The sequence below is a fragment of the Poecile atricapillus genome, chromosome 5, assembly GCF_030490865.1.
Source record: "Poecile atricapillus isolate bPoeAtr1 chromosome 5, bPoeAtr1.hap1, whole genome shotgun sequence".
NCBI classification, from domain to species: Eukaryota; Metazoa; Chordata; class Aves; order Passeriformes; family Paridae; genus Poecile; species Poecile atricapillus.
In genome coordinates this window covers 32,943,424-32,968,246 of record NC_081253.1, presented here as the reverse complement: position 1 = coordinate 32,968,246, position 24,823 = coordinate 32,943,424, and the positions used below count along the sequence as shown (strand labels likewise).

Below are 24,823 nucleotides of genomic sequence, written 5' to 3'. Positions count from 1 at the left end.
TGCTACAGCAGCTCGGCAAAATCAAGTGGCAAACTAGGCAAAAATCAGGGCTTTATATAATATACCTCCACTGTACTTTCTGGGTGGTCATTCACATACAGCCTAATGTGGTGTCTTCTTCCATGAATCCCAAAATCCACAGGAGAGCAGACTCCCTAAATTAGCCCCACTTCTTAGGTCTCAAGCAAAAGGACGAACGATCCTCCCAACACAACCCTACCCAGGAGCTTCAATGTTACATATCAACAACTTGAACCACTGGAAGGAACTGGGGCAGGATAGAACAAAGACCTGCTCCATGCACATCAGTAGGGCCAAATGAACCTATTAGTTGTGACTTTATTCAGTATTCCTCACAAACTGTTCTATATTCAAGACATTCTATTTCCAGACCTATTTCTTATTTCTCCATCACCTGCAATACATGCATTTTTCATATGTTGGAATATGGGGGACAATAAAACTCTGCAATTACCATTCACATCAAGTGTACTTTTGCAGAAAAATGCCATGACATGTAATTGTTCTTAGAGCTCCATTGGAACTTATTTACTGCACAAAATTGCTTCAAGACAAGCTATTACAGTGTTTTCACATGGCAAACTGAATAGTACAAGCTTGTTTAGATTGGATGAATTAGTTTCTGGGAAAAAAAAAAAAAAAAAGAAAAACCAAACTCAAAAGTGTCTGAGTTTATTTATTTAAGATATTTACAAAACACCAATTGATGGGGACATTCACACAACCAAAAGAATATTCTGAATTCACATGGAGAGAGAAAGCCTGTTTAACAGCAAGCCAGTATTCCAGAGGAAAGAGCAATTTGCCAACACCAAGCAGCACCACAGTCTCCATCCACTCTGAGGCAGACAGAGAGTAAATGGGCATGGCTTTTTATGTTTGGATAAAACCACAGAAAAAATTAAGCTCAGAAAGGTCTTTAGAGTTCTCTGACTCAAAGCAATTCTTGTAGCTCCCAGTCAGAGACACCACCGCCACTCTGAGCTTCCTTTAAGGAGTGCCTGCCCCCAGTGTGAACACTTCCCCCTTCCATTTAATTGGAATTTCCTTTGTTTATATGCATATCTTCTCATCCTTTCATTTGCACCTTCTAGTCTGACTCCACCTTCTTAAAACCTCTTACAAAACTGTACACAACAAGATCTCCACAAAGCTTTAAACAATACTCAACCATGGAAGATTATTGGGAGGACACTGAACATTCAGTTTCAGATGGCAGAAAAAGTTACTCAGATGTTTAGTAACATTTGCTACATGGATTGTAATTCTTAACTGTAGGCTGTGATTACCTCTGTAGTAGTAACAAACTGGTAGAAGTTTTGGACTGTAGCAAACAGATCTGGCTTCAGACACAGAGCAACAAGGGCTACAGATTAAGATAATTTGATTTTAAATACAGGTACTTATTGAAGACCCTCAGTGTTTGATATTCAGTAACATCACCTTCTCAGAAACTTCTAGACAAGCACAAGAGCAGCTCTGAACCAGCAAACATGACAACTGTCAAAAGCAGCCTCCATAGTAGGACTTTGAATAAGTCTTACTTAAGTCTTATAAGTAATATCTAAAGTACATACTACTTACAAGTAGTACTTAAGCCTTTATAATGGACTTAGAGTTTGTAGAACCAGAAATTATTTAAAACTCTGGCTGTGATATGTGCCATTAATACACCAGTTTAACTCACCACTGGGTGCCAGACAGTCGTAAACACTACTGACAATCCCCACAGAGCCACTGTCATGTAATGCAAATCCCATTTAAATAAGGACTTAAAAATTACCTGTTTCAGCTCAGTTTCCACTTTCTTCATTTTCTGTAGCTGTTGTTCCAAGCTGTGTACTGTCTTTGAGACCTCAGCACCACTGAGCTTCAGCTCTTGGATCTGTGCCACCAGTTTTTCTATCTCTGTATCACGAGCTGCAATTTCTTGGTGTTTTCGCTCCTTTTCTAGTAACAGTTTATTGTAATCATCCATCTTCTCTTTTATTTCTGCTTGCAAAGATTCTACCTACATAGAGATCATAGCATACAGATATTCAGACAATATGAACAAATTTCCTGCCAGTTGAAAGCAAGAATCATTTCACATTAAAGCAAATTTTACTATGGATTAAAGTGGTGCTAAAATCCCAGGTGAAAATAAAACTAAATATAGAAAGTAGGAAGAGTTAGCTTTTTTTCTGAAATCTTGTTTTCCAAATGCAGCAGCTCTTAGTTTGATTAGTCTCTCAACATCTGCAGTACTCTCAAAGTACTAGATGAAGGCAAACTCTCAAAGAAGCCTTTTGGTGACAGGGTTAGTTGGTTATGAGATTACAGATCCATCAAGATCACATGAGTTATTCATAATAGCATTGGACTATGAACCCTCAGAACTCTCTTCCAATATTCCAAGGAATTCCAGTTTAAAGGAAGATACCAAGAACTGAAGGATAAATATGCAGTCAGAGATTCCCAGGAGTCAACATAGGACAACAGGTACTTCTCTTTCCAACAATCAAATATGAAGAGGATACAAATTTTGAATTTTAGCTGCAGGAAAACAGTCATTCATTCATCCCAGTAATCAAGGTGAAGGCAAGGCTAGGAGCTTTGGTGTGACAGACAGACTATCTCAGGGTGTGATAAAGTCATTTAGCATAGTGAAAGCAAGCTCAGGCAGGAAAGCAGTGGGAATGGCAAAGTAATTTGGTCAATACCCATGAGCAAGGAAAATGGGATTTTACAAAATAAATGTTTTGTTCATCAAGAAGTGTCTGAATTGATGTAAATCCCACTTCAACATTATGAAATAAAAATTCTTTGCATTAACATAGATCTTTATATCTTCAAAGTATTGTGCAGATTTTACTAAAGCAGGAAGATATGCTCGAGCAAACAGAGGAGTCAAATTAATAAGCAGGGAGAATGTAGGAGACTGGTTAAGAAAACCAGAAGTTATGAACATTACATTTTCAAGCTGCTTACAGGCATAAACCTTCCCTTGACTGTGTATGTATCTTACTCCCCTCTCATCTCATCAGCAACTAAGCACTGCTAACCATAACACAGGTCTTACAGTGAAGTTTTTGGGTATAGAAAAATCTTCCAGAAGTCTAATCTTTCTAATGCTGCAAAATTTTGGCAACAGAATCCCCAAACTATGACACTTCAGACATAAAAAGCGTGTTTTTAACACCACATTGCTAGAGAGCTAGTGCTGTGATACTGTAGCTAAGAAAACACTTCTACATAACCTCCACTCTCACAGTGCACACTGCAGCTCCCAAGAATCAGTCAGCACTCTTCAAAAATTATCCCGCTTACACATACCCTGTACCTAGTAAACACCAGAGGGGGAAACCTGTTAGAACTGCTACATGCAGAAATCAGTTCACTTGAGATGATTTGGTTTAGAGTGAGTTAAGCAGTTACTGATGTTACAGCTGCATTAAACAAACAACTGAACAAATGCTGACATTTCCTGGCACAGAATGCCTGCATACCTCACTCTATCCACAAATGTCACTTGCCTAGTTACCATCCTTGTGGGTTTTTCTCCAAGTAAGTTTTCATCCTTTCTGAGAGAGGTTGCAAAGCTACAGTGTTAATTTTTTCAGCTATGGCCTCCAGCATGGAAAATTCATACACTGGAAATTCGTTCATATCAAAGGTAAGGATTGCACCTCCTAACACTGAGGCACACAATTCCATAACTATACATAAATAGGCAGATGGAAATTAAATTAACTATTAAAATTAAATTAAATTAAAAATAACTACCAGTTTTGGTAAGAGCCAGGCCACAAACAAAAGCTGAAGGCTAGGGCACAGTTTTATCATCACTATTCCAGTATCTTTGTTTCATGCTCCAAACCTCAACTTCTCCTTTTATAACAAGAGGCTGTTTCAGTGAATAACTGCCTGCAACACCTCTGAGCAATAAGCCAGGAGAGCTAATTACTTATGTACAGAAAATTACATTGAAAGCAGTTCTTCATTCCCTGCAAGATTTCTGCCACCCTAAAACCTATATCCTTAGCTCCAAGTCATACTGAGTCATGCCTTGGCATATCAAGAAGAGGAAAAAAGCTAAAGCACATCTAGAAAGTATTGAAAGAAAAAGGAAAGAAAAGTTAAGAGACATTCATGCTGTTTTCCATACCTGTAGAATCAATTCATAGTTCTGTATAATGTTCATTTATGTGGAAAAAAACAAAACAAAAAAATAACCAATCGAAAGGGAAAAAAAAAGCAAAAGTTAATCTTTGAAGCCAAGCATCAAGCAAACAAAAATGTGTAAACAAAGACTCATTTATAAACTTAAATAGGATGAGGCATGCAGACAAAGAACATGTCTATTTCAATTGTTTAGGTGGAAAAAATAAACACATTTAGAACCCAGAAATAGTTTCTCAGATGTGCTTTTTAGAGCGGAGTGTCTGTAGTGTTGTCCTCCTTGGTTCATTAAAGCCAGACTCAGAGGTTCCTTTAAACCAGACTCAGAAACTTTACTGTAAAGCACATGCAACAGTTCTTTCCATCTTTGTAACAAATAATATAATGCACTCTCATTGCTTAAATATAGTTCATTCAGCTGGGGAAAAATCTGATCTCTGGCTAACAGAGGAAAAAAAGTCTCCCAAGAACCAGACCCCCAAAACCATACAATTTCGGTATTTAATTGTAATAAACTCCATTGGCCACCAAGTCTGATTTTACTCACCCTATGCTCTCTGGACTGTCCTGAAGTCTGTGATTTTGCTGACAGTTTTAACTGTTCTTCCAATTTCTGAATTTCCTGCTGAAAATCATCGCGTTCATGTTCCCTTTCTATGGCTTGTTCCTGTAAACGCAACCAGAGAGAATCAAAATATTTTTTAAGATTTCATTACAATCTTGAGTACAAGAATAATTGTGGTGAAGAAACTGTTAATTTAAAAAATAATTAACTGATGACTAATAATTAATCAAGACTACCTTCCAGTAGTCCTGAAAGCATATCTACAATTAGAGAGAAAAAAAAAAAATAGCACCTTTTTGATGGCAACATACATATAAACTACAATTATCATTTAATAAAAAGGAAAAATTACCCTGCAATGTTACAAAAAATGAATTGAAAATTCTACTTTTTTTCTCTTTCGTAAGACTAGAACACCCAGGTCTTAATTTCAACCAAAACTGAAAATAGCCCACTCACTTTGGGAACCACCTTCCATGTCTCAAGCCAAGATGAGAATTTATCACTTCCAAACCCATGAAAATGTGGTCTCTTACTTACATCCATGAACTGCCGCTGATTTTTAAGCTGTTTTTCAAGAACTTCAATTTGCTGTTTTAATTCAGCAACCTCCAGTAACTTTGTAGCCAGGTCTTGGTTACTGCACAGCTGCTCTTCCAGTTCCACCTCCAAAACTTTCATCTGAGAGCGTAAGTTGGAATGGTCTTTTTCTGCCTGACACTGAAGCTCAAGTTTCTCCTTTGACAAAAATTCTACTTCCTTGAGTAGACCTGATTAAGAACACAAAAATAATAAAAGCTGTCAGTGAAGGCTATAAAAGTCAAGTGTTTCAGATGAAACTAAATTTGGATATTTTGGACAGCATCAAAGCAAAGAAAAATATTTATTCCTGAGGTGGGCTCTAGGAGACATCCTACACTGCCCCACCCTAAATCCAAGTATCTCCTTAATCAAGCCATCCAATTCAGAATTCTCAGTTCCTCTAAACTCTCATGCCAAGATCCTCCTTAGTCATCCAATATCAGTCTTGAGCTAATTTCTCCATTAATCCTGCCTTGTGCCATGCTGGTGAGTCAGCACCCAGTCCCATCTTTCTAGTGGCCACTGGTGCCCAGCCTGACTCTGAAACCAGCTGCTAGGAAAAAACTAAGTTACTGTATTTCTCTGAACCTGAGTGGGGATTAAAACCCAGAGAAAAATCATGCTTACAGAAAATCAGTCCAGTTCTGAGGTTACAAAGGAAAGAAAATGGCACATATTTTCCTTATGCAGACTGCAAAAGAAATACCAAAAAGGGAAATGTACATAGCTGAAATTATTTAAGTTATCAAGAGTTATTATTTAAGTTACCAAGAACACTCTTGTAGAAAAGCTACTTTAATATGAATATAGTTAGTAAACTGAGAATGAAAAGAATTCTGTCTATTTTGTTTCAAAGCAAGGTCCTGCAAGAGCTCATGATTTTACTTTTCAAATTATTACTTTTCTATTATTCACCTCAAATGTTTTTGTCACAGGTTAAAGGTAAGTCTGTGATCCAACAAGGACCTTAAGAAATCACCCAGCCCAATTTCTTCAAAATTCCCTTTTGAAGTATAACTAATTCATGGTATGTGATTTCTGACTTAATGTCATTACAAGCTGCTCTTACAAATCTTTGCTACCACAGCCTACCTACAACATTTTTTCTACGACTTTATTATCCACAGATATTTAATGACATTTCTAGACCCTTGATGCCAAGCAAAAAATCATGAAAATTTCTATGTTCACATATAAAAGAGCAAGTGAAACAGGCTTGGAATAATGCAACAACATGTACACTACACATTGGGGAAAATGTCACTACAATGAGGATAATGGAAAACAATGTCAAGAGTGGATGTGTCAATGTGAATTCTCTGGTTCTGAAAATCAAAAAAAGCCAGACAAAGAGAATCAAGGAAGTTTGGGACAAAAGCATTGACTACATGAGCTCTCAAGCTCCACAGCAATCCTGTTATGGATTACAGCTACACTCCAACTACATTTCACTCCAAGCACTAATTATAGCCTACGTAATAACCACAGTGCAATCACTGTGCCACACTTCCTACTTTTTATTTTATTTTTAAATAACCACAATAAATAATCACAAGTTTATTTGGTTGTGGATGTACTCAGGCTCTGGCAGAATGCATGAAGACTCTCCCCTAATTTCTCTCTCAATCCCCTTGGAGCTCTATTGTACATATAATGTATAATATATATATATATCTCATTTCCATCATGTGATGCAACAGAAAAAAAATCACAAAACCCAACAATAGTGTGAATTCCATTAGGACATTCAATCCCAGCCATAGCTGCGTGACAGAGAATATCTTTTGCCAAAAGCTGTGCTTTGCCAAGCAGGAGATGGGAATAATGTGAATAAAAGAGCACCCCAGTGTATTTACTAATACATGGTGCTGAGAGGAGGGCAATGGCAGGTGCTAGACATATTTAGGCACCCAAAAGAAAGTCACGGATTTAGACCCTGAAAGAAAAGAACTAGGATTTGGGAAAACAAGCACAAGAATTTTGCCTCCTGTATCCTAAGGAACATGGTTGATAGCTTCTTTTTTAGCTTCCAGAGGAACACTAGTGTTTTTGAGGAACAAAATACTGATTAGGCAACGCTGACATACACAGTCACAATCACCTCCTCAGAAATGCAAATTAATTGACAAAAATAATTAGGCAAAACAGATTTTACCTGGAATCAGCAGTATTTCATAGAAAGCATGTATCAAATTTTGGAAACCTCTAAGCACAGTCTGACAAAGTCTTTAATTTTATTTTTTTTAAGCACATGTTCACCAAGTGTATAAATAGAATTTCAAGCAACACAGCAATAAATTATCAGCTTACAGATTTGTTTCTTTAGAGGGGCAAACCTATTTTATTAATGCTACTTCACATCATGCAAATCCCCTTCAGAAAGGCCCCAGCACAATCCTTAGGACTCCCAAAATCATTAGCAAATGCCAAGCTCCATTCCAAAAAAAGTTTTAATTAGCAAGGCCATTCTACTCACATTAGTACTCCACATGAAAAACAGGAGGAGACGTCAGCTTTTCAAGGAATAAGCCCATGCCAATCAACTCCAAACAATATGATCTATATTTATCATGTTTTCCCACATTCTACAAGCAAATTCAAACCTGAGGAAGAGTACTACAGATAGCTGGGGTGAAGAAAAGGGGATGGATTTCAGGACTTGGCCCTTGCAGCAAAAACCGATCAAGTTCTGAGAAGCTGCTGGCAAGAGCTGGGCTGCAGCTCTTGGGAGAATGTCAATCCCAAAATACACTGTAACCAACTTGGTTTTACATTCCCCCTCATTCAGAGGGCAGCAGCAAATTTCAGGACAGTGAGCTGGATACCAAAAATAGGTTAAAATAAAAATAGTGTTTGAGGGAGATCTGAATAGACAGAAGGCATAAAGATAGAGTAAGGGGTAAGAAAGCTCAGTGCAGCTGTTTGAATCTAACAGGAATTTACCTACATGAATTTTTATTCACCTGAGTCATTTGGTTTACTCAGCTAACACTATCTGGGGAAAAGAAAAAGTCCAGAAATAAGAGAGAGTGAATATGCAAGAATCCATAACTATATATATGTGTGTATAAATAAAATCAATATAAAAAAACACTAGGAGAATTATATTTTGAGTAGACCACAAAACAATCATGGCAACTATGAATTTATCAGATCTAAACGTTAGCCACTCAGGAGTTCAGTATGCAAACTTCAGTTCAGGAGGAGAAAAAAATTTCTCTTTCAATTTGACACCTACAAATTTGACTACAGCACTTGACTTCCAAAATCCTTCCTGCTTATTTCTGGTTTCCTCTTTCATTGCTTTACTAGCCTTCCCTACCATTCTGCTTTCCTTTTTTTTCGATGTACCAATCCATTCAGTTACATTTTTCTCATTTGCCTTAGATGTCCTTCAGTTCTTGCTGTACTGTTTTTAGCTCAAGTTTTTAATGTCACCTCAAATATTTTTCTTTTTCCCTCCGTTCTTTAACTTAATTTACTCATTACTCATACATAAATGAGTACTCATTTACTCATTAATTTCCTCATTTACAGCCCACTCTGTATCACTAGAAGCTCACAGCCAGCCTGCAACCCACTCCATCCCCTTGAAAAAAATGAAGCTGGCAAACACAAAGACAATGGCACAATGCACTTTAAGCCTAATGGCAGCAAAACATCTTTGTCATTTCAAACATTCATTATTGAATTGAGTATTCCTAATTTTGCATCATAGAAGTAATAGCTTTTTTTGGCCAACATAATTATAAACCAAATAACCTGTCAGGCCTAATTATTAAGTACTATTCCTCGTTGTTAAAATAAAATAAAAGTTATCAATTCATTCACTCAGTGTTACAGCAACATGGCAAGAAAAAAAAAATCCACACTTGTCATTACAAACCTGAACCTTCTTTTTGTGCTACATTAGCAACAGATGTTCCTAGAAATCAAAACACAGACACATGTACAAGACAATTAGGGCATTGTGATCCATTTCATCTTCTTGGCACAGATTGTGCCAACCTTTAGGCATTTCATTGTGCCACGAAGCTCCTGATGACCTTGATCCACATGTGTAGAGCTTTCTGCCTTTCTCACCTGTGTACCAGTCTGAGCTGCTCATTAGGTCATCAAGCCAAACTCTGATCCATGACTGAAAGACATTGCAATGTCCCCTGACTGGAGACAACTTTGTTTTGCACTAAGAATGCTATATTCTACTCACCAAGGATTGCTTGCTCCTGGGTTAGCTCCTGGAAGCGCTCCCGCATGTTCTCCAGCTCCACAACAAGACGACGCTCAGATTCCTCTTTCAGGTTTAAGGCCTCTTCTAACGCAGCTTTTTCTGCAACATAGCCTTCAATAATGCCTGGAAGCCAAGTCAGAATGCAAATAAAGCCATAGACAAACTCATCTATTGGGAAAAAATCAGCTTGAAAACATGAGTAAACAGTTTTTGCCAAACAATGGAATGTGAGATAAAAAGGAAGAACTAAAAGATGATTTATATTTATACTGTAGCTAGGCTTTTGAAGTATCTCAAGGAATAAAATGTACTAGTTAATGTATTCTAAGATTATCAAGACTTTACGAGGCTGACACATCACAAAGTGTCTCCAAATCTGTAGAATTCAAATGGGGATCATTAAACTTTGATGGCCTGGGATGAGCTTACAACACATCCTCTGCTGAGGGCTGACATTTCAAGAAACAGAATCTCCAGAAAGTAAGATCAAATGTTAGATTTAGAGCCCAAGAAATCCAGGAAACAGAAAGCACATCATAGATACTAGGAGGGACAAGCTCTGAGTAAATGACACTGCAATCTCACTCAGCTTCCTTTTCTTACCCTCTGCCTTATGAAGCTCTAGTGCCAGCTGGTTCTTGGCCTCACTCTCCTCACTGAGGCACTCCATCAGCTCCTGGTGCTGACTCACCACCTGGGCGGTCTCCCGATTGCAACGGCTGAACTCTTCCTCAAACTGTGCATGGTTTTCATGCATCTTCTCTAGCTACAAGTGAATAATTTCCCCAGCATCAGACCTCAGATGCACATGCAAGGTAATACCGCAGACATTTCAACAAAAAGCTTCTCAAATTTTTAATAACATTTACGCATTAAGGTCCAAATTTTGAAGTTTCATTTTACTACTAAGCTGACTTTGCCCAAAACTTTTGGATACTTTGGTGAATCCCTGTCCTTGCATACCAGTATTTTTGCCAAAAGTCTTGCTTAGGAACATATGTTTCTTCACTACTGATAAAAATAAATACTTCCCTATTAGCTAAACTGCTTAGCTTGACACTTCCTGAGACACTTGAAATTTAAAGCATCCTTACACTTGAATTCTTCAAGAGATTCAGTCACCTTTAATAGGCAGAGAAGTCCATGTATCATCAGGTTTCCCAGGTACACCACCAGTGAGCAAAGTATGCTGGATCACAGCTGATGAGGGTCACCTAGAACCCAGATCTGCCATGGCTTGGGCAAGTGCTTTAACCACAAGTTAGCTATGTCTCAGTGGAACCATCATCAGTACCTAAAGTAAATTTATGCACCTCATTCTAGGAGGGATTTTTGAAGATGGTGAATATACATTTCATACAGACACACATATCTGGGTTTCACAAAATACCTGATGAATAGATTAATTTCAGACATGTTTTGTCCTTCCCATCTTCTCTTCAATTAGGGACTTCCTTACCCAAAAAACTAATTATTGTCACACTAAATTAAATCCTCAGATGTATACAGTGCTTGTGCATCTACTCCAGATGTGCAGTCTAAACACTACAAAACAGTATGGAAATATTCAAGCTCTTTTATGATACTAAGTGCATCTTCTTTTGTCAGAATTAAAGCAGCATATAATTACAAGGACGTTTGTTTGCTGCTATCTACATATTCCCAAAACATTTTGACATTGGACTGCATTTTCCTGAACCTGCTTATCAGTACTGAAAAACCATCAATGTGAAGCATGATAAAACCTCCTCAAAAAAACTACTGGTCTCCTGAAGTTACCAAATTAATTTAAATTCTAGTTTAGATCTACTTAAGGTGACCAATTTATTGCCTCCCCACAGGATGTGTTAAAAGACTTAGAACTGATTTCACATTTTCAGTGTTATACACAAAACCACAAAACTGCTTGTGTTGAAAGGGATCTTTAAAGACCAGCTAGTTCCAAACCCCTGCCATATGCAGGGACATCGTCCACTAGACCAGGCTGACTCTGTACAGATTAAAAAGCTTTACTTGTTTAGTTGACTCTGTAACCAGTTCCAGAAGTTTCTCCACTGCAGTGTGCAAACGATGACAGATTTTCTGTATTGTTTCTTCACTTTCACACACCGATTCTGGCTTTGCAAAAACACTTTCACATAAGTACTGGCTCAACTCGGACACCTCGTCAGATGCTGGAGACAGCTGGTTGTGCTCTGTGAGAGTTTCATCAAGCAGCTCCTCTACTGAAAACAAGGAAGCTATTGAAAAACACAGGAAAGTGACAGCTAGCCACAAAACTAATATCAGCCAGATAACTGACATCAGGCAGTGACATGGTTCTGGACATGCACTATGAGAAGAAAACTTGGACACATCAAAAACTCAATGTTGAAAAATCATGAGGGTTTTTCACATGGTTTGGGAATCTTGTGCATACATCAGGACCTGGAACTCTGCATTCACCAAGTCCATCTTTCCTGCCCTATAATCTATACAAGTTTTTCTAACAACATTTTAGTAGTTGCACTATTAAAAGAATTAAACTGAGAGAACACTGGTAGACACTATCTTAAGTGTGGACCAACTTTGAAAGACACAAACATCGCAAAAAGAGAATCTCTTTTTGATCTTCATCCATACAAAAGGATACGAAAAGGCAGTTTTCAAGTATTTTAATTGACAACATCCAGGTTTGCTGCTTTGTACTCACCTTTTTCTAGGTGATGGTTTTCTTTGGCTTTAAAATACTGCATGAATCCCATTTCTTCCATAGTACTCTGAGTTTCTTTAGAATCTCCAAAAGCCAGGCTGTCATCAAGACCAATCTTGCTACAGATGAGGTCCTCAGTAACTATTGTGGCCTTCACCACTTCCATAAGCAGCTTCAAAACGTGCTGATAAGATTCACGCAGTTTTTCCCTGGAACAAAAGCATATTGAACATTTCAAAAATTGCACGCACGTGAAAGCTCTATTTCTATTTATGAAAATATTTTAGTTTTAAGATTAATACTAAGCCAGTTTCTGAAAGATGACAGAGAGAATTCTAGAAGCTTATGCAGCGTGACAGCTTCTCTAATCCACACATCCCCATGACACATCAAACCAATCCACTCCATCTGAAAGCCTCTTGGTCACAGAACCTCTCTCCATTTTTTTAGATTTTTCCAAGATTAAAGATAGCAGAAACTCCAAAACACCAAAGTCTTTGTCACACTGAAAGAAAAATAGCAAGAAAAAAACCCCACTTGCTCTTAATGTCAGAATAGATTGATAACTTAGAAAACCTCAAATAAATTGCAAATAAAAGCAATATATCATCCTTCTATTTTGAGCTGGCTTAGTTTTGTCTAATTATTGATTTCTTTATGAGAAGTGAGGAAACAAGCAAACAAAAAAACTCCAAGCACTAAGAATTATGTAACCAAAGATGAACAGACCTTTCCTCCTTGGACTGCTCAATATCAGACCTCAAGAGGGCTACCAAATTTCCTCCTTCTTGGTTTTCCCTATCCCGCCGCTGAAGGAGTGTCTCCAGTTCAGAGTTGGTCTCCCCTATCTCATGCTTTAAAGATGCCACTTTCTCTTCCAGCTGTGGAAATACAGTAACAACACAAAGTCAACAATTTTGCTTAAACTTTGCTTTAGAAACTCTACCTGAAAACAAGTTTCTAGAAGATTACTTATCTCCCTATATTTATTTGTTCAGATGATACCTATACCAGATTAAAGCATATGATTACATATAAATAAAAATACGTATTTGGACGTATATGCCCACACCCACCTCCAGAATTTGCTGCCAAACAAATTACTGCCATTTTGCTAGAAACTCTGTCTCATAAGTAAGCTAAGCAAATAAGTCAAAATATCTATTTGGGAGAAAACTGCAAAGACAGAACAGCATTCTGTTCCCATGCCAACATTCTCAACACTCATCAAGTCCTACAAGAAGAGCTGGAAAGAGTAATGCATTCCCAGTCAGGAAACTCTTAGCATTACTCTGTTTTCCCCTAGTCTAATATACCACAATAATTAAACCTGCAGTCCCTCTAAAATATAACCCCAAAAACACATTTAAAATCTAAATTTGAAGTAATTTCTCCACACCTGGATAATTATTGCTGCCTTTTCCTGCAGTTGAGCTGATAACATTTCTTGTTCCTTTTGGTGAGCAGCCTGTGCCTTCTCCCTCTCCTGAATCAACATCTGCTCCTTGTCCTTTTTTTCAGCTTCAAATTCATCCTGCATAAATCATATATACTTGGATTTAGTGAGAGAAGAAAAAAATGCCCAAACACCACCACTACCACCCTCCCAAAAATCCTCAAATATCCCCTGTACTTTTTCTGTATTCTTTAGAAGTACACATTCTGCCTTTCAGAATAATAAGCAGTAACTTAGACATCAACACTTCCAAACAACAAAATTATACTGAAACTGTGATCAAAATCAAAAATAATGTGGCCAGCAGAACCAGGGCAGTAACTGTTCCTCTGTACTCATCACTGATGAGGCACAATTTTATCTATGAACACCAATACACTCCAACATGAATTTTTTCACCTCTTTTTTACATTGGTAAGTCAAGAAAACAGCTTTCCCCCATGGCAAGAAATAAGACTTCAGAGCAGAAGACCTGCAGACCCAAGCTGACATGAATCCTGAGCCAGTCTGTCCCATGCTCCAGCAGTTAGGAAGGTAAAAATGAGCTGACACAAAGGGGTAGGATGACTTTCCTTGACCTAGAACATGGCATTTGTGGACAAAATCTCTGAAGTAGCCTGCTTGTTCTTCTCAGAAGCACTTAGAGAGTATGTCAGAGCACAGACAACAATTCTGAATACCTCAAATCTGCTAGGGGAGGCAGAGGGAAGAAACCAAGGGAACATGTTGGCTTGAAGACAACTGCATAATCAGCACAGGGGAGTGGGAAGGGAAAGGCTTATTGTAAAAACCTGTATCAGCCCACAATACAGCTCAGTCTGACAAATGCAAAGAGATCCAGCCAATCTCTCCTGAGACAAAACACTGGTCATCAAGCTCATGAGGCAAAAAAACCCAACTGAATCTATAGTCAGCTGTACCAGCAGGAGAATTAGCCTTGGAAAAGTTTCAACAAAAAGTGAAGTTTCTGGTGTCACAAATGCTAATTAAGGCAGCATAAAGAGAAAAACAAAAAAAAACAGGGATAATTGCTGGAGTTTCTGCATGACACTCAGTTCAGTCTCAGCTTTTGTGGGCTGAAGGCTGGGGCTCAGCTGAGGACAGCAGTGCCAAATAACCTGCAACAATTTTTCAGGATACATTTGTGCCCTCTATTTCAAAAGTCAGCTGCAACAGCCAGAGAGAGGTGAAATAGTGATCAGGACTACACACAGGGCCAGAGGCAGGAAACATCTTGAAAATGCTTATCATGATGTTTATCATGGTGAATCAATGAAAGCAGAGATTAACAACAAGAATATCAACAAAGTATCTCATAGACATAGACAAAGTATCTGACTGCCATCACACACTTGGTACAGGCTTAGATAATACTGAATATTTTGCCACATACACACAGTATGTGCAGTAGATGTGGGATGATAGACCAAGAGCACAGTCTCTGCAGACACTAAGAAGAAAAAGTCTCAAATGACAAACTGAACATGTACACAAGGAATGCTGCTTAGAGCATGTTCCACGGATTTTTTGGTTTTAGCTGAAGGACACCTCATATCCAGTTCAGGACTTGAAGACAACCCTTTTAAACAAGACATTTGCCCACAGTACCCTGCTTTATTTCCAATGCTGTTGTTCTAGTTCTAACATTGTGAACCATGGGAGAGATCTCACTCAGACTGTCATTTTAGAGGCTGAAGAACAAAAATCTTACACCAATTGTTCTTTTTCAGTGAAACACACTCCCAGTGCATACTCAGAAGCACATTTTCACCAGAGCCTACCTTCAGCTGTGCAATCTGCTGTTCCAGCAGCACCTCTGACTGACACTTCAACAGCTCAATCTCCTCCTGGAACTGAAGCTGCTGCTTCAATTTTACCTCCGCAAATTGAGCCAGAAGAGCTGTTCTCACAGATTCTACTTCAGAGGCTGATGCAGAAGCATACAGCTGCAGACAAGGAAGGAAGATAAAATATTTTAGCCACAGTGTTAGAATTAAGGAAAAGATGAAACCAAACTAAACTGACCAAGCTAAACCAAATTCTGAGTGTACATTCACAATCTTCAAGGTCATACAGGGCTGTCATTTATCATCACACTGAGTATAGAGAAAAGCAGGTTGATAAAAATAGATAAGAAACAACCAGGCATTAGGTATCAAGTATCTCCTGTATTCATGAGGCCACCAGGTCAGACCAACAAAGTATTTCGGACTTACTCTTTCCAACAGACACTTCCCTAAAAGAAATTAAAAAAATAAAGAGGGAAGAGGGGGAGAGAAACACAGAGACAGCATATTTTGTCAAGATGTGATTTCCCTTGTTCAAATGGGAACAAACATTACACATCTCTATTTAGTGCAATTATCCTGGGATACAACAGTGAAAGGTTTGAGAGATTTTTGGGTTTTTTATGCTATTATTTTCTCTAAGAAGAGTCACTGTAGTCATCAGATAGACAAATCCTTTTCCTAGGATGATGCACTTGAAGACTGAATAACCATTAGAACATCCCAGGAAACTAATGAAACTTCCTCCCCTGGCAATCTACTCTTCTAAAAGTGATTTAAGCGTTATTTCGAACAGTATCAAATTTTCAATTTAGTAAGTGAAAAAGCAAAAGTTAGTAGTAATGTTTTAACTTAATGTGTTCTGTGGTTATAACTGGATAAAGCTCATTTTGTTTGTGACTTTTCCTACTATATGAGTGCAATATGTAACGCTAGCTGCTGCGTGCATCCGCAGTAGTCAGAATATATCCTCTTACTACTGACACTATCAAAAAAATTCTAAAACCATCTAGATATACAGCCTTATTTCAAAGCTTAATAATATTGAATTTACTTTATGATAAAACATGGATTGTTTTGAGTTTAGGTGTTAGCAGCATTCTGACCTCTTGCTCACGTTCATGCTGTGCTTTTAGTTTCCCTAGCTCTTTTTCCAACTCCATGGAGTACTCTTCCTTATGTTTCCTAATATCTGCCTCATGAAGGTCCTGAAGCTCTTTGAGTGCTCTCTTGTGCTTTTCCTCCATCTGCAGCACTTCTTCACGTAACAGATCCAGAGCCAGACATTTTTCTTCTTCCAGCAACTGCCTTTGATTTCGAAGAGCTGTGTTCAGATCATCCTGTGTAAGCATTAATTTAAAAAAGGGGAGGGAAAAAAAGCAAGTATAAATATCTTTGCAACCCATTTGTCAAGCACATGCCCTGCTGTATCAAAGCTTTTAAAGTAAACATGAACAATATTGTTTCATGAAGGATGAGCACACATACATATACATACTCTCTAAAGCATTTAAATGGGTTTATTTTTCTTATCTAGTGTAAGTTTTGTAAATCCTTACTTATTCAGAAAGATCTTTAGATTCCTAGAGGTGTAACTTAACCTCCAAAATTGCATTTGCTTTGGTCTAATCACTTTCTGAAGACTTACACAACAGCTCTACCAGGGAGAGAAGGTCTGAGCCACAAAATGAAGACCCTCCAATCTTAAAAACATTAAAAGATATATCTCATTTGTACCTTTTCCACAAATGATATAGAAAACTCATTAGACTGAGCATTTGGGGCAGGAAGCAACAGATGGATTTAATTTTCAGCTGGAGTTTCCTGTTTCAGCTCATAATATGGCCACATAAAATGTGTCTGTGCTGGCACAAAGACATTGTGAAAATATCCCCCAAGAAGATAGGAAAAGGTGATCCCACACAATGTGTCATGAAATTTCACCTCCTGTGCTGGGTTTTCTTTCTGACTCACCTTATGAGCTTCTTCTGCTTCAAGAGCCATGGTTTTCAGCTTTTCCATATTAACAGTAGCTAGCTCAATTTTCAAATTATTTTGGATAAGTTGAAGTTCTTCAGCATGCTTTAATTTCAGCATCTCAACCTCCTGAAGTAGTTGTGCCTGATGCATTTTATCCTGCTCTTGAAGCTGCTCCCTGTGCTGCAGCTGCAGCTTCTCCAGAGCCCAACTGTGTTCATCTCTTACACTCTGAATTTCAGATAGGTAGGAAGACTCCAAGGAATCCAGATTTGATAAGTGTTTAACCTCCAGCTCATCAATTTGGGCCTGATGCTTTGTCTGTAGTTCAGCAACACAACTTTCAAGCTGAATCTGCTGTTTACTTTCCAGTGTAGATTTAAGTGTCTCAATTTCAGCTTGGTGTTTTGCCTGAAAATCAGCTGTCAGAGACAAAATTTGCTGCTTATGCTTCTCCTGTAACTGCTGACTTTGGAGTTCCAGCTCATCCACATGTTTCATTTTCAGCTTTTGGAGAAGAATCTCTTGCTCAGTTGTAAATTTCTGAGTCACTGCTTTGTGTTCCTCCATAAACCTGTATTATTTCCAAGAAAATTAAGAAGCTATTGTCAAAAAAGGCATTGTTTTTCTTTTTTAAATGATTGAGCTAACAAATAATAATCCAAGGAAAATAAATAGAGCGCACTTAACCTCCACAAGTTTTATTTGATGCTTCAAATAGAGAAATAAATTCAAAGCAAGCAACAACAATGATTTCATAGCCACATAATTAAAGCTTTCTGCAATGTCACCTGGGAGTATCTGGTTATTATTAGACAACCTGGCACTCCTACTAACTTACAAATAGAGCCCAACATGTTTGAGAAATACTAACGTGACAGTATCTCATGGTGTATACATTGCTACATCTCAAGTGTGTTATCTGCAGATAAATGAACTGTCATAACAAACACCTCTAAAAACATCTGGTAAAGACAGACATAAAATCACTGTGGAGATGTATGTTGGATACTTGGGGGCTCCTCCAAACCCAGCTGAGCTCTGCTTAAAGCTTGATGCAGAAAATTTAGGATCTGAAGTACTGCCATTTACTGCAATCAGTAACTACAGGATTTTTGCATGCACACCAATAACTGAAAAAAAAGTTATCTAAAAGTTAAGTTGCTGCTTTCAGTGTTTACTTACAGTCATTATTTCTCCAGTCTTGTTCTGTGAACATATTTTTGGGAAGGGAAGAAGGGATAAATTTGAAGCAAAGCATGCAAATACCAACATGAGGTTGTTTACTTCCCTTAATTCACTTGAAACAACAGGTGTAGGAAGGGGAAGAAAAACAGTAGTTTCAGAACTAAAGAATACCAAAGGGGGCCCCATTAACCTCAGCATTCAATGGTTAGCACAAGTTTAATTCACCAGGAAAAGCTTGTTTACATTCATTCAAATTGTTTAAAAACAGAGAATTTTTCCGCTTATGTGGAGGCCCAAGTGCCTTGACCCTGGAGAGACACCCCTCTAGATTAGGGTGGGGAAAACCTTGTTCTCAGGGTTTTTTGCAGCCACACGTTAGTTCCTATTGGGTTCTGGTGTTCTAGTGGTTTGTGGAAATTGGTATCACCCTCGTTCAGCCCCCATTTGCCATTTATGTAAATTTCCTGTAATCTTCTTCCTTCCCTTAACCCCCACTGGCTCTGTTTTCCTGCAGAACTCCACCCTTGTTGTCCTATTGGCTCTCCCAACCTTTAGCCACTCCCATGCACCACTTCCCTTTATCCCTACTAGCCCTTGACCATCAGATGCACCCTTTCTACCCCCATTTAACCCTGAGCCCTCAGACCAGTTCTTGTTCTCATCCCTGAACCTGTTTGTGGCTGTGTTCAATAAACCAGCTGTTGGAGTATCAAACGAGAATCCATCCCTTTGTCTTAAATCACCAGCATTTCCTACGGTGTGCTCCAGGCTGAGTGACACAGGTCATCCTCTGGGATCTCGTTGTGGCACAGGCTGTAACACACTTATATATCCTGTCACGCTTCTCTTTGAAGGCTGGTCTATGATTTCCATCTCTGCTGTAACTCCTAACAGGCAAAACCTGACTACATTTTATTTGCTAGACTAGATGAAATGCCTTTACACAAAGCAAAATCTACAGCAGATGGTAACAGACAGCAGTGCTGTTCCCTGGGACAGCAGCTTTACATATCTAAGTCAGATAGTGCCATCAAGTGATTACCTTGCACTCTCACTAAGTTTAAAATAAGACAAAACAACAAGCGAGCTTCTAAGGGAAACTTACTTGTTTTGGGCTTCCAGGAGTTTCAGTGCACATTCTTCCTGCAGGCTGAGTGTTGCTTTTTCCATTTCTTTTGCCATGACAGCTTTGACTGCCTCCAGGTCAGCTTCATATTGCTGCTGAGCTTTCTGCACAGCCTGGGCACCTGCAAGGCTGTCCTCCAGCTGCTGCAAGTTGTTTTGCTGCTCCTTCACCAGCTTTTCTAGCTCTAGAATTTTGGCAGCTTGGTGATCTTGAAGCTGAATCATTTCAGCTTCACGGAGTTCAAACTGTTTCTGTAAGTTCTGCTTCTCAGATTCTGCTCTGGTTTGCAGTTCTATGTGCAATAGCGATAACTTCTCTTCTGCTAGGATTCTCTGGGCCTCACTTTCACACTGCCATTTCTTCTCTTTTTCTTTGTACATATTCTCTATTTTCTGGACTTCTTCTCTTAATTCATTTTTGTGATCCTCAGCAATTTTATATTTTACCTGTGAAGACAATTATTTAAAAGAAAAAAGAATAAACCACCAAAACCAAACTGAAGTGCATGAAATGAACACTCTCAGGTATTTAAGGTCTTGGAAACATTGAATTCTTGTAGTGAAGTAACCCTTCCTAACGAAAGTAAGGCTGAAATAACTAAATTTATAAACTGACATTATGCATTAAATTCAATGCATTATTAAGAATTAATTTGGGTTATTAAGATAAGAAAAAATTAAGGCAGAATTCTAGAATTAATATGGTACTCTATGTTGACTTTTCTTGAGGTTGTTTATCTTCTTTTCAGGTGTTCAACTTACACAGCTATGGGCATCTTAGGTGTTTATATTAGGCATGAATAAAAATCCTTTTTAAACTTCTTTTAAAAGCCACATAAAAAGCGTGTAACATAAAAACAGAAGCCAAAGCAGCAAATGATTGCTCAGTGACAGAAGGCAAAAAAAGACTCTCCAGCTTTCTCCATCAATTTCTAAGCCTGGAAAAGGATTCATGGCTCTTTAAAAAGGGTGGAAAGGAAGACTTGATAAATAAGAGCTTCACCCTTCTAATTCTCACAAGCATTCAAATATGCAACAATATAAGCAAGGGATTAACATCCAATCTAAGTTTATTCTCAGATTGAACAGCTGACTTAACATGTAAGAGTGATGGTAGTGTGTATGATTGTCTCAGCTCTAAGACTTTGAGGTACAAGAGGTACACCAAAACAGAAATGTATTCCAACATTTGTGTCTATCCAGGCAAGTACATTTAAAGTTTAGCTACTATCCCCAAACCAGGGACTTCTAAATGCAAGTGCTGCCTTCCCCTCCCTTGGCCTTCCCACCAGGCTGGAGCTTGCCCAACTCTACACAAAACAGTTCTGTAGTACAAATTACCTTTTCCATTTCTTCTTTCAGATGCTTTTCATTTTGCTCAGAAAAATCTTTTTGTTTTATAATCTCTTCCTTTAAATGCCTTATTTCCTCTGAGAGCTCTGCAATACGCTGTTTCTCAGAGCTGGAGAGAGCGAGCTTGGCTTTGTGCTCTTCCTCCAACACAGACACTCGCTCAGCCACCTCTATCTCAACCTGACATGCTACATCTTGAGCACTCTGGAGACACAGCTTGGTGATTTCTGGAAGGAAAAAAAAACTAAGACAAAAATCCAAGCCAGACAATAAAATGACATTCTGGAATTTATTTCAACAGCTCCTGTTGATGCACAGAAATAAAGCTGAATGTTGTCAGCTGTGCAATTTAACAGTAGCCATGCTAACTACAGGACAAGGAGAATCCCTTAGCTGGATTATTTTATATATTCTGTTCCATTTTATCACTGCCTTGGGAATTTACCAGTATTAACACACAGAGAAATAATCATAAAACTTGTGGCACGACCTCCCTCCTTATCTGCAACAGCCAGAGGAGCAAACTTTCTTTATGGGCAATGTAATGACAGATTTATGGAAGTTTTATCTTCTCTTTTGCACATCATATTATACAAGGCATTTCCCTGGAAGTCAGGGGACAAATCTCTAAACATTCTTATTTAAGCAGTTTTGATAGTCTTTCTAGTATTAAAAATAAATAATTCAAGGTAAGAATTGTAACTGCAAATTTAAAAAGCTTTACTAATCCTTTTAACCAATATACAGTGGAATACAATTATAACCATGTGTGTCACATTAGCCAAGTTATGTATTGTTAGTCCAAATGTTTGTATGACAGTGCCCTTCTAGGCACCAGAAATGGAAACCTGAACAATTCCTTTTAGCAACTGTTCCACAGTTCTAGTAGTTTTTACTACAGACTAAACAACTTCAGGTCACCAAATCTTCTGAAGTGCAACTCAACATGCCCATAAGTGCTCAACAAAAGGGATTAACATCTGCTCAATGTTCCCCATAGTTTAGGGTAAACTAATAAGTTGAAAACTTCTTCAGATAAGCGTGTTTAAAGAAAAATATAAGCCAAACAAGCAACTTACTGTTTGCCATCCCAGTCTCTCAGGCCATCCTACCTTTAGAATGTTCTTCTGAAAGCTGGGCACGGAGCTGCTCAAGTTCTAGACAATGCTTTCTTTTCATGGCCTCAATTTCTGTTACATATTTGTCTGACAGATCCATTTTCATTTTCATCAGGTCCTCTTTATACTGAAGTGCAAGGGAGGATCTTAAGGAATCCAATTCATGCTTGTGTTGTTCTGTAAGCTGTAGCTGCAAACAGGCAAGTTCTTCCTACAGAAATAAAGTGTTAGGTAGAGATCTTTAGCTTCTAAAAACCATGATAAGAACCTTTCAATGAGAGAAAGGAAAATTCCTTTTCCAAACTCATAGTCAACTTGAGATAAGTTGAGCAAAAATGTTGAGATCTTCAGTCACAGCCAGGTGCATGAAAATAGGGGCATAAATTTAAGAGGGACCAAATTAGCATCTTGGCTTGAAGAGAACAAGGACAGCCACAATTACTCAATTACCAGAACTACAGAAAAGAGAAACACCATGAATTCTGCACTTGTGTAGAAGAACTGATAAGCTCCTAACAGCACAGGATAATCCAAACACCATACAAAATTACAAAGCACTGTTTCAGCTGTACTACTCCACAGCTTCTCTGAGGCTGAGAGCTATTTAAAGATGGTAATTTACAACATTCCTGTCAAAAATAATTAAGCCCTACTAAACATCTGAAATTAGTTTACTCTTTGTAAGAGCTAGGAATCAGACATCAGTTATCGTACAGGTCATGTGAAGAACAGTACAGCTTAAAATATAGCAAAAATCCTACCTGTTGTTGTTCAAGCTGTTGGTTTAGCTGACCAAGTGCACCACTTCTCTCTTTCTCAGCAGACTCTTCAAAAAGTGTGACAGAAGAACTGAGAAAAGGGTTTTAAAGTTTAAGGCTGTGATATGTCATGAATTCAGTTAAATTTACTTGATGACTTATGGTGTAGTACTGAAAGCAAGCAAAGAGCAACTATAACAACTGTTCAGGACTGGGCCATGACCTAATACTCAATCCCAATAGATTTAGATACTAACATCATCTTTTATGATAAACAAAAAGAAAATGGAAGCATGCTGTCACAAAATGAAAGGAAAAGAACAGATCACCTGATATCCCCTACTTGATCTTGACTCATTTCCAACTCCGACAGTGAATAGTCCTTCAGTTCTTGCGGTCTCTGATGCAACAAAGTCAATTCCTCTTTGTAGTTTTTTTCAGCAACAATTAACTTGTTTTCAAAATAAAGTCTCAGTTGTTCCAATTCAGCTTCGTGCTCCTTGTTTCTCTGCTGACGCTGCTGTTCAAACTCCTGTTTTAAACACTCTATTTCCTTTACCTGTGATGCTCGAGCCAGGAGCTGCTCTTTTAGCTCTGGAATGGAGGCAAAACCAACACTAACACTAAGAATATATATCTTTAAGCTAAGTGATTCTGTGAAGATTAGATTTAGTTGCAGAGTGTCAGTGGTTTAGGAATGGCATTGCCCCATTAATATTTCCCCTAAAAACACCACAAGCCACTTCCTTCTCAATGGGACTCACAGAAGGCAGAGATCACAGGTTGAAGTAAGAGCCATTTACTGGAAATAGCAATGAGATAAGAAAAATGTATTTCTGAAAGACAAGAACTCCTTCCTCTGAAAACATTCTCAGTTACAGTACATTCAGAGAAACCATTCACACGCTAAGAATCAAAATCACCAGCACAATGTTAGGTCTCATTGTTTTCTTGCAGTGCAGGACTAGGCTGGTAACAAGCAGAGTCCTGCACTATTGCTTAATCTTCACACCTGCTTGCTGTTGTAGCACCCAGAAGCAATAAATTATTCAAGAACATTTAATTTGCTCCAGGCAAAACTATCCAAACAAAACCAAACTGAGCATAAACTGTGCAGAAAACCAAAAATCACAGGAAGGAAAATAAAATCAATTCTGGATTACTTTAATGGGTTTGCTGCTCATTGTGTGCTCAGGGGCTGAACTGTCTGGGTTAAAAGAATCAATCAATAAAACAGGAATGCAAGTGAAAAGCAGCTACCAAGGCTGCCCTCCTTCCAGAGAGTGAGAACAATGGCCAGCATTGCAGCCTTTTCATTAGCTCTCCAAGAGATTTCTTCCCCACCTTCTGTATTAAAGCAGCAGTAACATTTTGGGAAGTTAAAAGGTAGGAAAAAAGGGGGAAAAAAATGTCAAGAGAGATAAGTTTTCCCAGTAACTCAACTTTCTAAATAATTCAAGTTAGTTAAATCCCCAAAGAATCAACTAAAGTGGGAAATACACTTGGAGGTGTTCCTTGAAAAGAAACAACTTGCCTGGAGGCAAGCAATTGCTTATGTTGCACAAGAGAAACTTAAGAAACATTGATGGACACAGAGGATGCCAACCAGGAGTAACACAACTGATTGTCACAATGTGGTTTTGTGTAGCAAACAAGAAAATGCACTCCCAGCATGAAAAAATTCTCACTGAGAAGAAATAAGTGTTCAAGGCCAGGTTGGATGAGGCTTGGACAGTGGAAGGGGTGGAATAAGATGATCTTTAAGGTCCCTTCCAACTCAAACCACTCCATGATTCTGTGAAGCCCATG

General features: G+C 38.3%; 1 protein-coding gene across 7 annotated transcripts in view; it reads right to left on the bottom strand.

The window, feature by feature from the left end:
- The window catches only part of PCNT (pericentrin), a 73,728-nt gene that overhangs the window by 25,531 nt on the left and 23,374 nt on the right, over positions 1–24,823 (bottom strand). For 2 of the 7 annotated variants that reach the window (XM_058839490.1, XM_058839496.1), the window contains exons 16-34: positions 23,344–23,608; positions 23,018–23,105; positions 22,251–22,467; positions 21,127–21,365; positions 19,766–20,232; positions 17,470–18,046; positions 16,602–16,835; positions 15,490–15,654; positions 13,652–13,786; positions 12,982–13,133; positions 12,253–12,461; positions 11,574–11,800; positions 10,164–10,326; positions 9,540–9,683; positions 9,216–9,254; positions 5,288–5,517; positions 4,730–4,849; positions 4,169–4,189; positions 1,805–2,032 (exon numbers count right to left, since the gene is read on the bottom strand). In XM_058839490.1, the coding sequence (XP_058695473.1) occupies positions 1,805–2,032; positions 4,169–4,189; positions 4,730–4,849; positions 5,288–5,517; positions 9,216–9,254; positions 9,540–9,683; positions 10,164–10,326; positions 11,574–11,800; positions 12,253–12,461; positions 12,982–13,133; positions 13,652–13,786; positions 15,490–15,654; positions 16,602–16,835; positions 17,470–18,046; positions 19,766–20,232; positions 21,127–21,365; positions 22,251–22,467; positions 23,018–23,105; positions 23,344–23,608 (3,920 nt within the window). The remainder of the gene's footprint in view (positions 1–1,804; positions 2,033–4,168; positions 4,190–4,729; positions 4,850–5,287; positions 5,518–9,215; positions 9,255–9,539; positions 9,684–10,163; positions 10,327–11,573; positions 11,801–12,252; positions 12,462–12,981; positions 13,134–13,651; positions 13,787–15,489; positions 15,655–16,601; positions 16,836–17,469; positions 18,047–19,765; positions 20,233–21,126; positions 21,366–22,250; positions 22,468–23,017; positions 23,106–23,343; positions 23,609–24,823) is intronic. The other 5 variants (XM_058839491.1, XM_058839492.1, XM_058839494.1 and 2 more) reach the window with 5 other exon arrangements.